The 18,711-nt window shown below is 42.3% G+C and overlaps 1 protein-coding gene across 1 annotated transcript; it reads right to left on the reverse strand.

The window, feature by feature from the left end:
• On the reverse strand, window positions 1–18,684 carry clic4 (chloride intracellular channel 4). The gene is given in 7 exon segments (XM_018697815.2): window positions 1–1,921; window positions 2,476–2,657; window positions 3,733–3,839; window positions 4,405–4,530; window positions 6,590–6,636; window positions 6,638–6,700; window positions 18,268–18,684. Coding segments are annotated over 7 exon segments (759 nt in total). The 5' UTR covers window positions 18,337–18,684; the 3' UTR covers window positions 1–1,756.
• Window positions 18,685–18,711: the final 27 nt, after the last annotated feature.

Here is an 18,711-nt window from a genome sequence, read left to right on the forward strand (position 1 = left end):
TCAGTGTGCCAATAAGAAGTTTATTTCAATTCAGTCAATATTGTTAAAAAAAAAAAAAAGCCATGCCATAGCTTGGATATTTTCTTTGTACAACTTCACGCTCATATTGTCATGAAATGATCTGAAAAACCTTCCTGCTACACATCCGCAGAGAGAAAACAAGTAAGGCAAAGAGGAGATGATGGGTTAGTCAAGAATTGAAATCCAAGCAGGCGAGAATGGCCCATTCTCCTCAAAACTCAGATGACATGTAAAAAATTTACACATTGAATTCTGAGCAATCAAAACAAATATTTACAATTCCTTTTTTTTTATATCAAATTTGTTTCATGACAAAACATGGCAAATGGGAGAAAACAAAGAGATTTTGCTTTATCCGCACTAAAGCACTTATGGAGCTACTGTATAACAGACATTCGCTACCTTAGAGATCAATCTACGTACTGAAGTGAAATTCGACCAGTACAGTACAGTATTTTTCATTGCTACTCTCAATTCATTTTGTCATAAATATCTTTAGTGTTGCCTCTCCTGGTGCCTGACCACACATTAGTGCTCTTCATTCTGTATTCTATTAAGAAATAGTGAGTGTGTATGGTTTCTTCTTTTTTTTGACTTCACAAGTTTATATAGCAGGAGTCATCCTATCCACAGTCAGACCAAAATAATGTGCCCCTTTTTGGTCTACGATGTGTAATCCAAACTACCGCTACAGTCAGCACAACCAACAAAGAGACTTTCCTTCATATGAGAAGAAGAGTATGCTAGTGTCTTTATGGACATTTTCTGTCTGTGGTGATTTACAAAAAGCCAGTCTAGACATCTATACATCACTGAACCTGTCTGTAAGCTACATATGGTTGAATAGTTTCTTAAACTTCAGGTTATATTTCTCCTGAGTTGTTACTTCTGCAGCCAGTACAGGAAATTTCCTACAATTCTACTGAGTTGAGCTACAAGACTTTTTGCCTGTTTGAGGCAGTGAGGAAATCAGAGCATGGATACCAGGTAGCTTTACCTGCAGTAAAATTATTTTGATTTATTTTAAACAGCTCGACATTAAAATAAAGCATCTCTAACTTGATATGTCAACCACTCAGGTTTGGATTAGCTTCAGCTTCTACTTAAACCTGTCAAATACTTGAGCCAAAAACACCGAAGCTTCAACACTGTTTACAACGCCTCTTAATAAGCCAAAAGACAGGAAAAATAACAGCTTCTCAGTGTTTCATTTTTATAGCAAACCTAGAAAGAGCGACTTCAATATTAAACAGACAAAAGAAAATTAACAACAGCTCGTGACCTTTCCCCCTTTGCACAGAGAGAAGGTCATCTTGAAGGTCACTTATCAGGGAGTGTGTTTCATGAGGCTCCTGACATTGATATGCACTGATACACATGTATCAGTGCTTATCAATGGCTGCTTCTCCATCACCTCACCATCTCACAATGCCTCACAACATTCATCAGCAGACGAAAAACAAAAGTAATTCAAGGTGGAACTGTGACCTTTGCTGTACCAACTAAAGATATCTTCATAAAATCTGAGGGGAAAAAAAAACTGATCAAGAAGGGTTCATGCATTGGGGGGGTTCGCTCTAAATGAGGAGAGAAGGAAAAGAAGTCCAGAGTTTTTTCTTTCTCATGAATGAGCACATCAGTCCCGGTGCTGAGGAGGAGAGAGGTGCAGGGGATTGTAGAGGGGGAGGTTATGTGTGGGTGATGGATAGAGGGAGGAGGGCCAGGGCACAGGAGTTTATTTGACCAGCCTCTTGGCTACGTCTCCGTAGGCGATCTCGATCTCCTTGTCACTGGGGCAGGTGTTGGTGAACTCTTCACGTGTGTAGGCGTTGTTCAGGTACTTCCAGATGGCCGTCATCTCTTTGGGAATGTCGAAGCCTCTGTACTTCTTGGCCACCACCTGGAAATAAAAATAATAAAGCTCAAAAACTGAACTACAAACTTGTATTTTTTATTGCAAGTGATCTTTCTGAAACATTGTAATGCAGTTTTATTTCTTTGCATTTGCATTTTTGCAACCCTATAAGACAGTAATATATAACTGAGAAACATTAACACCAACAGTATCTCTGGTAGGTTGTGAGTATAGTACTAATTTCAAACAATGGCTCATCTATCTTGAAGGCACACAGGTGTTGATTAGTCTACTGCTCAGGTTGAAGTTGGGTGGAGCTATGCTGGGAATTACATGAGGTCACCTATCACTGCACCAAAATCTGAAGTTTGTTCTACTCTTCTAGGTGCAACAGGAGATTTCAGTCAACTAGCATCTGTTTGTTCCCTCACAGTCCCGAGGAAAAATTCTAATTAGGTAAATGATGTGAAAACACCTTTGGGGGTGTGTGAGATGAGCATGTTATGCCAAAACATCACAGTTAATATGGCAGTAATTCTGTGAGTTTTAAGCATTATACAAACACCTACACAAACATCAAAAATGTGCCCATCACTCACCTTAACTATATGCAGCTTTGGCAGCAGGTTGCAGTCAGCCAGAGTCATTTCATCGCCATCCAAGAACTTGCGGTTGGAGACCTTGACGTCCTCGATGCTGTTGTGGTCAATCTCATCGGGCAGTGGTGAGCGAAGGTACTCATCTAGCTTCTGCAGTGTCTTCAGTAGACCACGCTCCAGAGCTGTAAAGACACACAAGAGATTATAAACACTGTTAAATTATATATCTAGTAAGAACAAATAAATGACTTTTGACAGTGTTAAGTGTCATGGCTTTTCCTGAGATTTCTCTCACAGCTGTTTCAGCTATATGCTGATCAACCACATGGGGGCAGCATTTCATCACGAGACAAGTCCTCGTGTACATGTACTATGTGTATATTATAAATACAGGACATAGCTCTATCATGAAAAGCTGGGCAGTCTAACCCTATCTATTACAACAGCAATGTGATACAACAGTCCTGTTATAAATACCATCTTTGAGTGGCTTAAAATACCCACAATACATTTCAAATGACTGCATCTAATTGGACAGGTGTTTTACTTTGTCCACTCCCTTTATCTGTTCATCAATAGAGTATTCATTAACACTTTTCCCAACACCCTGTTTTAAGAAAATATGTCATGAATGTAGCTACGTGCTCGATTCAGTAGAGAGTAGAAATGAACTGTTACTTTGGATAGCACTTATCATTGAACCATGAGATTCAGCTTCAAACTCTGTTGACATAGCCTTGGCTTTCACATCCAGCTCACCTGTGGTTCAATATTTTCCCAGGGTGGAGAACAGCCAACAAAAACTTGATACAAAAACTTGGTATTTGGTGAATATTCTAAACATCCCACCAGGAAGCAATTCTACATTACCCATGAATCTCTAAGACAATAGATTACATATTTTTTATATTATTTCAATAATCTTATCTGTTAAATTTATGATAAAGCCTTTTTCCTACAGTAGTGTATGGTGTACATAAGTCAAGAACAGGAAGGATAAGATTGTGAGCACTAGTTGGATGGCTGCTCTGTGGTTTTCCAGAGAGCTCAGCCAGGTGAGACAGGGAGCATGAGGACAGGAGGAGGCAGCAGAACAAAAGCTCTGTGTTCCTGACTGAGGCCGTAGTGCACCAATCAGGGCAGGGCTACCGATGTAACCTAGCAACCAGATAACTCCCACTGTACAATAGGAAGGTTTCTGGATCTTTACTCGTAACCAGTGTACATAACTCTGGTGTGTGCATCAAAGACACTTACCCTCATTTGCATCTGGTTTTGAGTTCTTGATGTATGCTGAAAACTTGGCAAAGATGTCCATACCAGCTGTGTTTGACTCTGGGTGTCTTGCACCAAGCTTTATGTACCTGCACACAAGCACACAAATATATAGAGTTTTTTTTAAAAAGGATACCTCTGGTGATATTCCTTTTTTTTTTTTTTTTTTTTTTTTTTTAACTGTCTAAATCCACTGCTGAAAATAATCCTCAACAAATGCACTATTTACCCTTATTTGAGTAATGTTTGCTAAAAACTACAGTACCCAGAATGCCCAGGAAATTATATCAATGCCTTTTTTTTAATGAAAATTCACAATATTTGTGACTTGGTTTTTAATATTTAGTAGGATCTTTAGTAGGAATAAATGGCCACAGATAGGCTAGGGAAGACAGATAGTAAATATAGACAGACTGACACATTCTTGGTTTTGGCCATTTCAGGGGGTATTTGTTGATGAAAATATGGAATATTTGTCAGCCTTATCCTTTAAATAATGCATTTGTCCCAGTTTAAATCTTCATAAGGCCTCTACCCTTTATTATGTGCTAATAGATCGCATAAAAGCTACCACCCTGTGCTTATGACAGCAGTTCTGTGTGCTTGGAGTATGGGTGTGGCAAACTGTTGCCGCAGGGATGAGAAGGCACTCACTTGGGTGGGCAAAGGACATCCTCAAGGAACTCCTCGATCTTGTTGACGTCAGTTTTGACCTCACCGTTGAAGGTGATGAAGGGTGGGTGTGTGCCGGGGGCCAGGTTCTGGAGATCTGCTGGCTTCCTGGAAGACAGATTGGAACAACTTCAGTTGACTGAAGCAAGCAGAACCAAGGTGTGCAACTGATTAAAAACATTTTTATATTACATATTTACATGTTTTTAATGTGTTCAAATTATTAGGATGCACAAGTACTGACAATGAGTTAGTGATCAAAGGCTTGTAAAGGAGACAAGATTAATAACTAGTCTGATGTACTGTGATTCAATACACAGATAAAATGTATATATTACTCTTTTTATAGCTCAAGTAACAGAGTGCTGTGGCTGTAACAGTCTGCTGCACTTTAAACCATCATAAACCATAAGCTGATCTGTGTATATGTGTTTGTCTGTCTCCATGAGTGTGTTTGTGTCCCTGTCTCTCTGCAGCCTTCAAACCAGCACATTTTGTACCAGATGTCTCTGGCAGGCAGATGACACTGACACACAAACAAAAATGAGCATGTGTTGAATGAGTAGTGTGAATGCAACTGACTTGTGAAATCCACAGAGCCCAGATGCTTAAATCCCTTCAGTATAAACACAACATAACACAGCCATGCCTCAACATCTCTTAGAGCCTAACAGATGGGTGTAAGCCAGCAGACAGTGTGAATCCTCTGTTGGTTTTTAATATAAGTAGCCACAACATCCGTCCACAGAGACTCACACATAAGACACTACATAATGGTGGCTGAGTTTTGGGACAAGCCATCTAAGGTCACAAAAAATGGGAAATGACTTCAACTCTTTGGTATGCAAAGGGGAAGTGGCACCCTCTCCCAGTGATATCAGTGCTATCATCCCAGAAGCAAATATTAACGTGATAGCCTTGACCCAGGGGAAGACGTAAGCTCAGGAAACATTAAACATTTCAACTCAGTGACATGTGACATCCACGTCCTTCTACAGGTGTAATGACATGAACTATTCTTCAATAAAAAGAGCCATAAATATGGCAAACACACACCTCCTTTTGCAATACAGTCGTTTTATGTTGACTCAAGATTACAGATACTGTGCAGCATGGAAAAAGGCAAAGGCTGAATCAGTCTTCCCTCTAGAAAGGAATAAAAATAAAGCAGAAAGCATTCCCCTCAACTGAACAAGGGGTTTGAGGAGCGAAGGGTAAACAGACACTGCTAAGTAGGCGGACATCCTCCATTGCCTTATTCAGGATACCAGCATGCTGTTTTATTCCATGCTCTCTACCGAGGAAAATATATGCAAATGTATCCAAACCTATCTTGAATACACTCATGTGTCAGAATGACATTTCCTCCCTCTAACTGTATCGTGTATGCGTTTATCAAGTACATCTCTGTTGTGTTTTGTCAGCACACAGTGATCTCCATGTCCCTGAGGAGGAGGCGCCTGGTGTTGAACCAGCTGCCACATGGATGAACCACGCTTTGGAATAAAATGTCAGAAATCTTGAATCTCTGAGTCAAACGCACATGACGAATAAAGACCATAGAAACCAGACGTCCATCTGACCATCAGCCGAAAATAATCTGGCACTTGCTTTGTCCTGGCTTAGCAAGAGGAAAAACATGGAGGGAGCATTTAGATGAATCACATAGACAGAAACATAGTGGGTTTGGTAAAGAGCTTCTGGTACTGGAATCCACATGTGAAAGAACGTTCTCTTGCAGCTGGGAGGGGAAAAAAAATCCCAGACAAAATTGCAGAGGATCACCAGTTTTCTGATCTCAGGCATGAAAAATAACATGCTGCCCACCAAAATCTAGGCAGGAAGTGAGCGGAATGAGGATCCTTAAATAGTCCCTCCAGAGTCTGTGTGTTTATTTTTCCCCAATTTTCTCCAGCCTGGGAAAGGGTCATGGGAAAACCAAATAAGCAGTGGGGGAGCAGTGAGCGTGTTAGAGGTGGGGCTGGATCAAAGTGTTATGGAGATGTCAAGGTCTTTGTGGAAACGCCCAGAAAATGAGTGGGAGGTTATCAAAAGGAGGAAAACAGGAGGAATATTTTTATCCTTGTTTAAGAACCAATGAGATGAGGACATGCAGTAGCAGAAGGAGGAGGATATTGATAAAGAAGAGGATGGGAGTAGGACTCACCTCTTGAGGTCGACTGTGGTGACGTTGAAGACGACTCCTTTAAGCCATCAGGATCATGAAGAGCCTCTGAGAGAAGGGGCAGTTCCCAATGCTCTCTCCATCACTTCCCGCCTTAAATAAACAGACAGAAAACAAATTAGAAATTAACTATCAGCAATATGCTACAGGTACTATCCCTTAAGACTGAATACACAACGATGGCATTACTTTCTATCTCATGGAGAGATATTAAGTAAAGGGTATACCATTAAGTAAAGGGTAGACATGTCCCACATTCAATTATTGCACATATAAAACACAAGCTAGCAGACAAAGATCTTAAAAACATCTGTAATGAGTTTCTACTACTGATAGCACTTGGCTTCGAGCTGAGGCTGAAACAAAAAAAAGGTCCTGACAATCTTGATAGAGATCCTATCTCTGTTGCACAACCTTTATGGTCTGGGGCGTTTTATAGCACTCACCCAGAGAGGGCCAATTTCAAACAATGACTCTTTCATTCACATTACAGGCTGCCCTCGAAAAGACTTAAGTAGGAAAGGGAAAGAGTAGAGGGCCGACCCTCTTGTCTTAAATGCTTCAGCACACTTCCCTTCCATTAATCTGCCGAATTGCTGTCTGAGAGTAAGAGGAAACTTCTGGAGTGATTAAGACTCGGGATGGCCTCTTGTTTCCTCTTTTGCTAGACTGCACAAACACAAAACTGAGTGGAGGTGGCAGGAATTAGATCAATGGAAGTGGCGTATGCCCCCAAATTAATGACTGATGATGATCGTTGCGACAGAAAAAGGACAGGATTAAGTCCTGAGATGAGATTTTTGTGTTAAAATCAAAATCATTAAGGTTTATTTTGAAAGCTGCAATAATGAAAAGCTGCAATCTAGTCTGATTGTGCCTACTACAGATGAGAAAAACTTAATAGCAGTGTTTTATGTCTCCCTCTCACACACAGCAGTGATCAGAAAAGCAAGGGGAGGGTGCTGCAAACCGTCAGCGATATCTCCCGTCCTTTCAACAACCCTCCATCTTTTGTCTCATGCGCTCTCTCCCTCTTCTTTCTCTAACTCTCTAAATTACCCCTTGCTTTGCTCAACTCGCAGCTATGTGGAGAGTGAGGAGGGCGTAGAAAGGGACAAATATGGTTTGGATTCTACATCAGAAAGGAGAATAAGCGTTTCATTTGATTAAGTGAGCTTAGCGCAGTATCTTAATGAAATCTGCTATGGTGACTGGCACACAGTCATTTCCTCTCCAAGAAAACCTATTAAATTTTCAGTTCAACCACATACTGCTAAAAAAGCTGTTCTCATTTGCTCCTTTTCAATCATGGTACAAAAAAAATTTCATCTTTGTTTTACTTCTTAAATACTAAACTATTAAATAGCTCTGTGGATACCAAGCCTGTTGAGGTATGTCATTCTCCTGGCAAGGCAAGCCAAAAAAGAATGCGCCGTATTCATCTATTCACAAGGACAACCATGGAGGTCATTCAAGTGTCTGCGCTCTGGAATGCACTTCTTCATTCAGTGTAATACTGTAGCAGAGCCTCTGTGAAGCGGCTGAATATCGTCTCTTTTTTCACTTCTCATTCATCACAGTTCACACCTCTGCATATGTTGCTGTTCTTTTTTTTACTCAACTGCAGAGGCAATATACAAAGTGTTTTTATATATATATATATATATATATATATATATATACACATAAAATGGAAAAGACATACACAGATCTACAGTGTTTTTACACAAATAATATTAACTAACTTGCCAGTAGAAAAATCAAATCAGTTTAAACTCAACACTTATGTTACAAGAATATTTGTTTAATGTCTGAGATGCAGGTTCTGAACTGTCCTGAATAGAAGACTTTGTTTTCGGAGCCCTGAGTCAGTCCAGCAGCTCCTTACTGGTGTGGACAGGCTGGCTGCTGTTGTCCTCTGTGTGACGCCCAGTGGGATGGCTCTGTTTGATCTGCCTGCTGGCTCCCATTGTACTGCAGCCGTCCTCACTCCCTCTCCCTCTTTTCCCCCGCTCTGAATTCAATATCTGAAAAGCACGGATTAGATCACCGCCTTTGTTCAGCAAATGAAAGTCCCCTTTTCACCTTACACGATTCATTTCCAAAATAAAGCTTCGGCTGCAAAGTGTTGGGGGTATCGTGGTTCGCGGCCATCACTAGCCTCAACTAGCATTAGCTGGTCCTTAGGGGATCAGAAAGCCATCAATGGGATGATTACTCCATTTTCCCCACAGCGCCACACCTACAGAGAACCATTCAGTTCTGGATCAGGGGTGGCAATGCAATGCACAGCAACTGTTCCCATGGCAATGGCCAGACACATATGACACGAAAAGCAGAGCACACAGTGTCGAGGGGATTACCAATTCACAGGTAAACCGCCTGAAGTGTGCTCTCTTTCAGTGGGGACAAAAATGCAAACCACACAATGTAATGTCATTTGTAAATCAAAAGATATTTACTATGCTTGTAAAGAGTGAGCTGCTTTTAAGCCGAGTTCATCTGAGTTCCGTGTCTCAAGTGGCCAAGAAGAAGGCCACAGCAGCTGAGAAAGACATTTCACACTTTTCTTTCTCTCTCAGTTTGTTCTTGGAGCCATGGCAAGGCTCCTACCCTCTGGAATCTGCAGCAGAGCAGACTGCAGCTCTCTGCCAAAGACACTGATAGCAGGGATGTGCTGCAGAGAGAGAGAGAGACACAGCAGTAGAGACAGAGATATTACAGGAAATGGGGAGGAAATTAGAGATCATAGGTAGTGCTAACTGACATGGAGGAGAATCGGCAATAATAGATGCTTTAAGTAAGAGGAGGAGAAAAGACTGAGCTTCAGAGGCTGTTTGCCGTTTGGCATGCTGCTGGTTTCTTCCTCCTCCTCCTCTTCCCCCTTTATCCCTCTCCCCTTATCCTGGGCCCCTCTGTGGAGTCAGTGGGGTGGGGGGGCGTTTGGGGAGGAGGGAGAAACTATTCCAGAAATGTCCTGTTACTCCCGCCGAAGAGGGTGCTTTGTTTAGCTTAAGTGATGATGCAGGTGGGCTGCATTTCCGCCGCCTGTGACATATAAACTGCTGGGCTGTTACAGAAGAGCTGGCCGACATTTTATTGTGGGGATGCAAGTGAAGTGACCTTCAATAACATTTCAGCATAGCACCTTATGAATGACCTCAGATGATCAATGAAAATTAGAAACTAAAACTAGATTTTTATATGAAGCCTATGACTTAACAAGTTGAAGATTTTCAGAACACCCCTCAAAATACTGGCCTCCTCTGCCCTACTAACACTTTCCAGAGTGCACTATTATAGTGCGACATTCAGGAAAGGGCTTCTGGAGAACTTCTATACAGAAACAACACAAAGCACTTTTTGTTTGTGGAGTTTTAGGAACGTCACCAGTTAGCAAGGGTTGAGAAGAAGAAAAAAAAACACTCCAATAAAATACACAAGCCAGGCAAGAAATTGTTTCAAACAGGCCCTTATAAGGCAAGGTTCAAATAGATGCACATTTTCCAAGAAGTAAACCAGCGATTCAGTTCCAAATCCAAGCAGCATTCACAGGAACACTGCGCTGCGCCCTGTGTGCAGCCTGCTATTTTGCCTCCAGTGTCAAAAATGACTCACATCTTGGGAGATGGTTACACCATCCTTCACCAAGATTCATACCGAGATTTCCCCCTGACGTTAAACGGCTATAATAACGTCTGGGCCCAGAAGCAGCAGCAGCTGACTACTGCCAACAGACTCTCATGCTTTATTTAGGCTCAATGGATGGGTCTTGAGTCAACAGATGCTTGTTTATTTAATGCCAAACACACACACACACAGCTGCCCAGTGGAGGGTGTGAGTCATACTCAAGTCGGATGTTATCTAGGAGTTGGCGTACGGGACAGCATGGCCCCCACAGCAATACAATAAACCTCAGTGAGCCAGGGGACCAGTCATGTAACACACAGTATCCTCTCAATCACAGTGAGGTCATTCCTCTTATCACTTCCCCTTTGACTTTTCTCATGTAGCCACTGATGTAATGACCAGCTCAACAAATCAAGGGTAACAAGGACAATGCGAGGCCTTTACTCATTAGCTTACTTTAGCAGTTGAAGGAATGTGCACTTTTAACAGGTATCCCTCTTCACAAGTCCAGTCCCATAACATTTTAAGAGCGGTCACATAAAACGCAAGAGCTGTTCAACTCAACCTCTCGCTCTTTTATTCTACCACTCTCTCACTTGTTCATTGACATTTCAGCTCATCTAAAGCCTTTACGTTTTCGAGCTTGAGCATTATTTTAGAGTTCTTTTTCTAGACTGGTGATGTGAGATCACAGTTACAGTAGCCAGCAGTCAGAGACAATGGATACTGTTCAGGCTGGGCACAGTCCTCCCAGTCTCTGCTCACAGCCTAATTTTAGTAACATGGCAGCCCGTGCCTTCCCCTCCCCAGCACACTTCATATTCTAACTTGGGTGGGCTGCTCAGCAAGTTCAAGCCACACTTTGACCGAATAAGGAACTGACGATGCAACGAGCACTGCAGCGTTCCTCCTCCTGCTCTGACACACAGCAGGAATGTCAGATTGAGGGTGGGCAGCCATAGCAACGTCATGGAAACGCCTCTCCCTGTTTGCTGGACAAGTATGCAGACTGGGCTGAGGTCTGGACTGTGACTATACTAATGAGCTGGACCAGAGTCATTCAGCCCACGATGGTCTTCATATGCCTTGCTAAACTGAGCCAGGATGAGGGAATACAGTAAATTAGGTTCATGTCATACATCCAAGTCCAAAGGGAGTTCAAGGCCAGCTGCAGAACAGCAGCCCTACTCCTGGATGATTTGATGCCTTGCTGAGGGGCCTATAAGCAGGTTAGACACTGACCACGACAGAGGTTAACAACGCAGGCCATCCGGATGGATTACAGTGCGAGCAAAATACTAGGATGAGGTTTTGAAGGCCCTACCAGTCTTTTTAGATTTAAGCTGCTGATATTTTCCATACTTACTGATGAACAAACAAACCAAGTATTAAGGATTTCAGGCTTCATGAAAAAAAGCTACCAGGCTAAAGATGAGTTGTTAGAATTGGGCAGAGTATTGAGGTAAAACAAACAGTTAATCAACTGAAACAACAATAACTGGCAACTCTCTTGACAACTGATCACTTAAGCCATTTTTCAAGGAAAGATGCCATCCATTCTCCAATTGCAGCTTCTCTTTTGGGACTATTTGCTGTTTTTCCATGGATCATTTGATCATAGAATAGGCCTAAGGAGTTCATGAGATGCTTAATTGAACAGGAAAGAAGAGAGAAGTGTCTGCTCTACAAATTTGAGTTATCTTGAATCTTTGCCTTTTTTTGTTAAATATCAGATCGTTTTACATCTTTTTGCCTTGAAAATATCAATCAAAGACAATCTGCAAAGTGTAGATGTCAAACCTTGTAACTAACAGACTTGTGATACCTGTGACAGAGTGTAGAAAATAAACAGATGAAAGAGATAAAAATCAGCTGGTCATCTAATGCCACCTTTTGGTTCTCAACATTTTAAGACTCAGTGAGCTGGGCATGTTTTGCCCATCACCAAAAATGTGCTGAGGTTTGGCTCCATGTCTTAATGAAGGCTGGACTGGGTGGGCGTCCTCGGCCGGAGAGATGAGTGTACTGAGGAGTCAGACCCTGCTGGAACATGGAAACACCATCGCATCCTTGGTGTGGCTCTGACTCAGGCTGACATCACTCAGTGGAAACCTCAGGACCCGTCACACACAGGCTTACTGTGTCTGAGCACACTAGCGCCGTCTAAGAACCATCGGTTTCTGTGGAAAATTGGAAGCTTAACTCTAAAAAGAGGTTTACTGCATAACCATGCTACGGCAATGATGTAAGCTAAGTCAATAATCTCAGAACCACTGTATTTAACCTCAGAGTAGAGGAGATAAGACAAACAGCGAGTTCGGCACAGGATGAGTGCTTGGTGATGAGTAATACAGATCCAAAATGATGGAAAAACAAACAGACAGCCATGTGGTAGATGAGTGTGAACCAACAATCATCCTCCCTCTGTTGTTACAAGTGTCTAACACAAACAACCAGCTGCAAACTGAAGTCAGCCCAGCCAACCCCAACACCCTATACATTCATAGACCCCAGACTGAAGACTAGGGCAGAGTCACACATTCACACTTGCACACCTAACAGTATAAAGCCCACTGTTATCTTCATTTGCCCTATTCGTCATTACATTTGCATAGGAGAAATCAAGGACAAACTATTCACCACCATCAAAATACATCCAAAACATGACATCTTCAGAGGCTTATTTTTCTGCACAAGGCTGCAAAAAATTTGAGATGAACTCTGTAGCAATTCCTTGAGGACAAATGTCTCGTCTAAACAGCTGTGAACCACCCTAAAGCACAAACCCAGTGCCAGCATGCCATTAAGCACGCCTGCCAGATATGCATGGCAGCAAAGCCTGCACCATGGCCAAACAAGCACTGGCCTCATCAGTAATTCTGAGCAGACAGTGTGTCTCTTTCTGGCCACTCTTTGCTTGCGTCCACTCTGACCTGCAATTGAGTGCCAGTCTAGGGACACTCGCGCTTTGCTTTCACATCATAAAAAAAATCAAATATGCAAAACACTGGAGGAACAGCAAACTTAGAAACCTTGAAATTTGCATGGATATGTGACACAACATGTAGCACATCAAAACAGTATAGAAATATTTAACTTTAACTTAACTTTCCGCTGCAGCTTAAAATAGTCATAATCTTCTGCATCTCAGTTGTTTTTAAAAATCAATTCAAGATTCGTCTCAAACATAATCATATAACAGGATGATCAATTTTAGCATTGTCATAGTTGGACATGGGCCGGTTAAAGGAATCCCTCTGGTCATGTGTAGCATGGATTAACATGACCATTCACACCAGGTATTTCAAAATAACTCATTTAAGAGCTGTAATCGTAATACCGCGAAACTGTGATATTTTTGCTTAAGGTTGTACCGTCAGAAACTCATATCGGCCCATGCCTAATCATAGTAGCCCTGACTGGAATGTTAACATTAACTAGTCTTCTTCTGCCAGGGTTTCCATGACAAAAAAATCTTCTATGAATATTTGGGACACCTAGGGTCTACTGTGCCACTTAATGGAGAGAGGATGACCCAAGAATAAAGCCCCTTGTCACCCTATCCTCCAGGTTCAGGTACTGCACTTAAGGTTTCGTACACATTAGTGGGCTCTGCTATGAAGAACGCAGCACGTGAAACACAAGCACACTGGATCATGTTGAGACTGATTGAGTTACATGTGTAGCGAGCAGGGCAGATTCCCCTAATTTAAGGGGTCACACACACCTCTTCTGACAGTGACGATGATGTAATAGAGCGGCAGAGGTAGACCAAGAGGCTAGTTTTTCCTCTCTATCCTGACCTGGTGGGTTACAACTGCTGCAGTGACTTGTACAGCCATATTAGCTAACAAGTAAAACACACCAATCCATGAGTCTCTGTTTGGATACAGTCTTCAAAGTCTCAGATCTATGTTGTTCTAGGCTGGCCTCACTTCCCGTCATTCAGATTGTAGGAGAAATGCCTCATTAGCCATTGGTTTCCTGGTTGGAGAGCACAAATGAGACAAGCTCTTGCTCTGCCTAATAGATTGAACTAAGCTTTTTCCTCTGGATATATTGGCACAACATGATATTATACAGGAGACATTTGTTCAGGCACAACTAAGATCATGGCCACAAGCATAGCAATGATCCATCCTATAATCTCCTGACATGAAACATGAATTAACTTCTGAATATGCCTTCCTATAAAAATACAAAGAGAGTGATTGCACAGCCCCTCTTCAAATTGGTGTAATAACACACTGCCAGAGCGATTAGGCCAGTTTCCAGAGAGTCAGTCAGCCAGACAGTTACAAAGAAACAATGACAGGCCAGGTGCTGCAAAAGCAAATTCACAGTGCTGAAACAACAGCACACAGCAACAACAGCACAGCCACTCTACAGCAGTAACAGGCCATTAATCTTTGTCCCCTAACACATGATGCTGACTGCAGCACTGCCATATAACTTGGGAAAAATAAACTGCTCTATTGATTTTCCTATAAAAAAGCGGCACTCAGTTGCCTAGAATACCTCCCAAGGGGCAGAGAAAGTAAACCCTATTTTAACTGAAAAGCAACATGTAAACAGGAAGCAAATCATGTGTGAAATTCAAGCCAGTTTAAGTCATGGTATTATTCCAAAGGTTCACTGTGGATCAACTGGTAAAGAATGTACCAGTTGGCCTTGCATGTAATTTCATGCAACTGCACTGAGTAAAGTGACTGCTGAAAAAGGTCATTGTGTTTCCATAAAAACAGAGCATCACATGGCATAAGTCTGATTATCACATGTTGTAACTGATAGCACAATAGGACACGAGCAGCTCTCGCCAAGGACTTTTAAATAAACTACACAACAGACTCCTCATGTCTACTCTGATTTTACATTAACCATGCCATATTTTCTCACATATGGGGAAGAGAAACTTAAGTCCTGACTGGACATTATATGCGTGTTTACTATGAATTGGCTCTAGACTGTGGACTGACATTGTTCACCCTGATCATCCCTACAGAAATACTGCTTTGTTGGGACCTCTGTCTGGCATGTTGCAGGCTCTCAACTCCACTGTTCCCATGGGACTGTCCTGAAAGACATACACAAACACAGAGCAGTTCTGTGTTTCTTGTGCCATCCAGACTTAAAAGCACTTATCCAAAATGTTTACTGGCAGGCTATGCTGTCACTGCTGGCAAGAGTATGGAAGTCTGGAGGCTGCAGGAGGCTTTGCAACCACTAGCGTGACCTTGGCACAGTTGCAGCCAAGAGAGACGCATACACAAGTAGAGATAAAGCCTGTCTGTTTCTCTTAACTCATCTACATTCTGTTCACTGCCATACAGTCAGGTCATACGGTGGTGGCAAATGACTCATGGGCATGCCTGCCCTGAATTTATTTAGAGAAGCTTTGGAAAACTGCGAAAAACGGATTGAAAACATAATACTGTAACATAATGATACACATTAATAACAGCAAATCTCTCTCACCATCCAGGAGAAGTAACACAAAACAACCACCTATGTCATGTCAGAACGGCTTTCAAGAAAATCACTCGGTCTGATTCAATCAGGCAGTGCTGTGATCAATATAAAGAAATGGAAGGACCACGGTTTCAAAGAGGAAAGATTTCAAAGTATATCTTGTGTTACAATGATTCATACATGATACATGATACACACCTGCACTTTAATCCTTTTCAGACTCATGTCACAGTAATACATTACACAATTATCACAGCACATAAATACATCAGATTTAGGGGTTCATATTACCCCTTTTACCATGTGATGTGTGGAGGTGCCAAGCGAAACAGACAAGGGTGGATGCTGGGAAGAGAGACTCTTCAGCCAACCAACACAGATGATATCTAATCTGCTGAGCTGTGATGAGGTCAAGGGTCGACCCTCCCCTCTTACAAAGTCATTAAATCATGCTCATTTGCAACTGAGAGCAATAAATGCTGACAATGCTGAGCTTCACCTCATTGCCCTCAAAGATGAGTACAATGTAAAGTGTTCCCATGGCAAAGAGCAACTGTAACTATAAACAGTGCAGGTATAAAACTGCAAAATCATCAAAGTATCACTTAACTGGGACAGTCAGCAACTGTTAATTTGTAAACAGTGTTGTCGCTGCTCAATCAAAACAGACACTCATGTACTAGAGGTATAATTAGTCAGCTTTGATATGTGGCAGTGCCCTAACAGATCTGACACTGCTGTGCATGGGGAGCACACACAGTTCTTTATCAGCTGTTCCCAGAGGCCCGGCTCACAGCAGTGTGCCTATGGCAACCTGTATGCCTGCCTTTGTCTCCCATGACTGTGTTTAACACAGCAGAGTAAGAACAACTGTATCAATAATAGATGTGGACATGTCAGACGCTGGTATATAACACAGAGCCATGCTGGAGCGATAAAGGCAAAAGGCTATCGCAGGCCCGACACAGAGACATCTAGAAAACACACAGTGGAAGAAACTTCTGTACACAATTGGCTGTGCAATCCAAAGAGGGAGGGGCGGAGAGAGAAGAGCTGGCCACATATGTAAACCTTCCAGGCCTAGGGATGATGTAACCTCTCCTAAAGGCTGTGAAAGGTAGTTAGAGAAATAATGTGAGCAAGGTTGTTCCCATCAGCCTCCACTGCTCTGCCTCATCAATACCTCACAACTAAGGCCTCTCTTTAAAGAGAGCAGCTAAAGAATAGAACTTTTACAGGCCTGTGTTGACCGAATGACACACCCCAACACTATGGCCACGTACACAATGTTACAAATGCACAATCTGATTAAACTTAAATGAGACAGATTTACAGATAAACATCATTTTTTATTAAGATAACCACAAGTATCTACTCTAAGAAGTAACATTTACAAATGTTTTTCAGAGCTGCAAGCAACCACCATTACTACTGTGTGTTGCTCTGGTCAGTGACTCCCCACTGCACCAACACCCACATGCTCTCCCAGGCAATGCAAGACCCCATTCCCCCTTCCACTCCCCCCTTCCACCTATAAAGCTCCATTCTCCCCCTTTTCTTCCCTCTGCCATTTTCCCGCCCTGGAAAGCAACAGGCTGAAGAAAAGAAAACAACCATTCACCACCACCCTCTGCCACCATCGTAACCCCTGAAGCAGACACAATCTGATGCATAAGTAGAGTTTTAGGGAAAGCAGAATTGCCGTAGAGATGATATCATAAAAAAAGAATGATCAGAAAATCATCTGTCATACTCCCTGATGCATCACCATACAGAATTGTGCTTTCCAGAGATAACATAATACAACATTATAACAACCAGTGTCAGAAACACCACTAATGACAAATGCTTGTAACATTCAGCAGTAAAATTTCACAATCCTTTGTCATTGTCTTGTCGTATAAGTTAGTAGTCTCCCACATAACTGATCTATCTTATGGAGATCTTTGATGGTTGACAAAGTGATGTCCCAAACTTAAACTCAAATGACTGGTTTGAGTCTAATTCCAGTGTCCATTAATGGTCCGACAGATCACTTTTAGACGTTACATATTGTATCAATCAACTTAAAAGCATGAAAATACAACTCCAGCCAAGTGCCCAAACGTTCAAGGGCTGAATCGGCTGATGTAGACCACAACTACTGGGCTTTAGTAACCGAATTAGCGCCCAATTTTCAGCATGGCATGCTCGTCCTTCCCCACGATGGGGGGAAAAACTGCATCCGCCCCGAGTGTGATACTGCAGGCTCCACATGGCCACAATGGCAAAGACCGTTATGGATGAAAAACTGAAAAATTGAACTTCACGTAACAAGAAATCTCTTTAGTGTTTATGTCAAGCAGAGAACCCCCGAGTGAAACACGAACGTGCTGCTAGCTTGAGTGGTCTTCGCTAAACAAAAAACCCTTGATTTGAAACCCTTGAAACGTGAGAGACAGCGTTATTTTCCTTCCCAAAGCAGAGATGAGACATTTATCAGCACAGTGACTAAATACGTGTTAGGTTTTACGTGGGCTAAAATGAAAAACTTCTCTCATGCGACTTGCTGCTGTCTTACCTTCACAAACAGCTCGATAACGGGTTCGTTATCCGCCTTTACTCCGTTCTGCGGTACCGACAGCGACATTGTGGATGCTACTTTTTGAAGTTTTGCTAAAGAAAGAATGGGTTTTTTCTTGCTACCACGCCCGATTTAGCTCGGTCCACTTCTCCACCACCCTTTTTCCGCACTGAAGCCCAGTAGGCGCTTTTTTCTCCCCAGGGAGGACCCGGTGCTGGAAGCAGAGAGTCTGTTTAACAGAGCGGACAGAGAGGCCGCGGTGTCTGCCAGAAACAATTGTTTGAACGCTGATGTGTAACTTCAAGCTAGCTTAACTACAGAAACATCGTTGGCTCGCGAGGCTCTTTACGGTGGCTGAGCGGTGATGGTGAGGACGGCTGGGAAGAAGCAACGGGAATATTTAAGGCCGTGATGTCATCTGCAGCGCAAACATACAAAATG

Source organism: Lates calcarifer, linkage group LG19 (genome assembly GCF_001640805.2).
Source record: "Lates calcarifer isolate ASB-BC8 linkage group LG19, TLL_Latcal_v3, whole genome shotgun sequence".
NCBI classification, from domain to species: domain Eukaryota; kingdom Metazoa; phylum Chordata; class Actinopteri; family Centropomidae; genus Lates; species Lates calcarifer.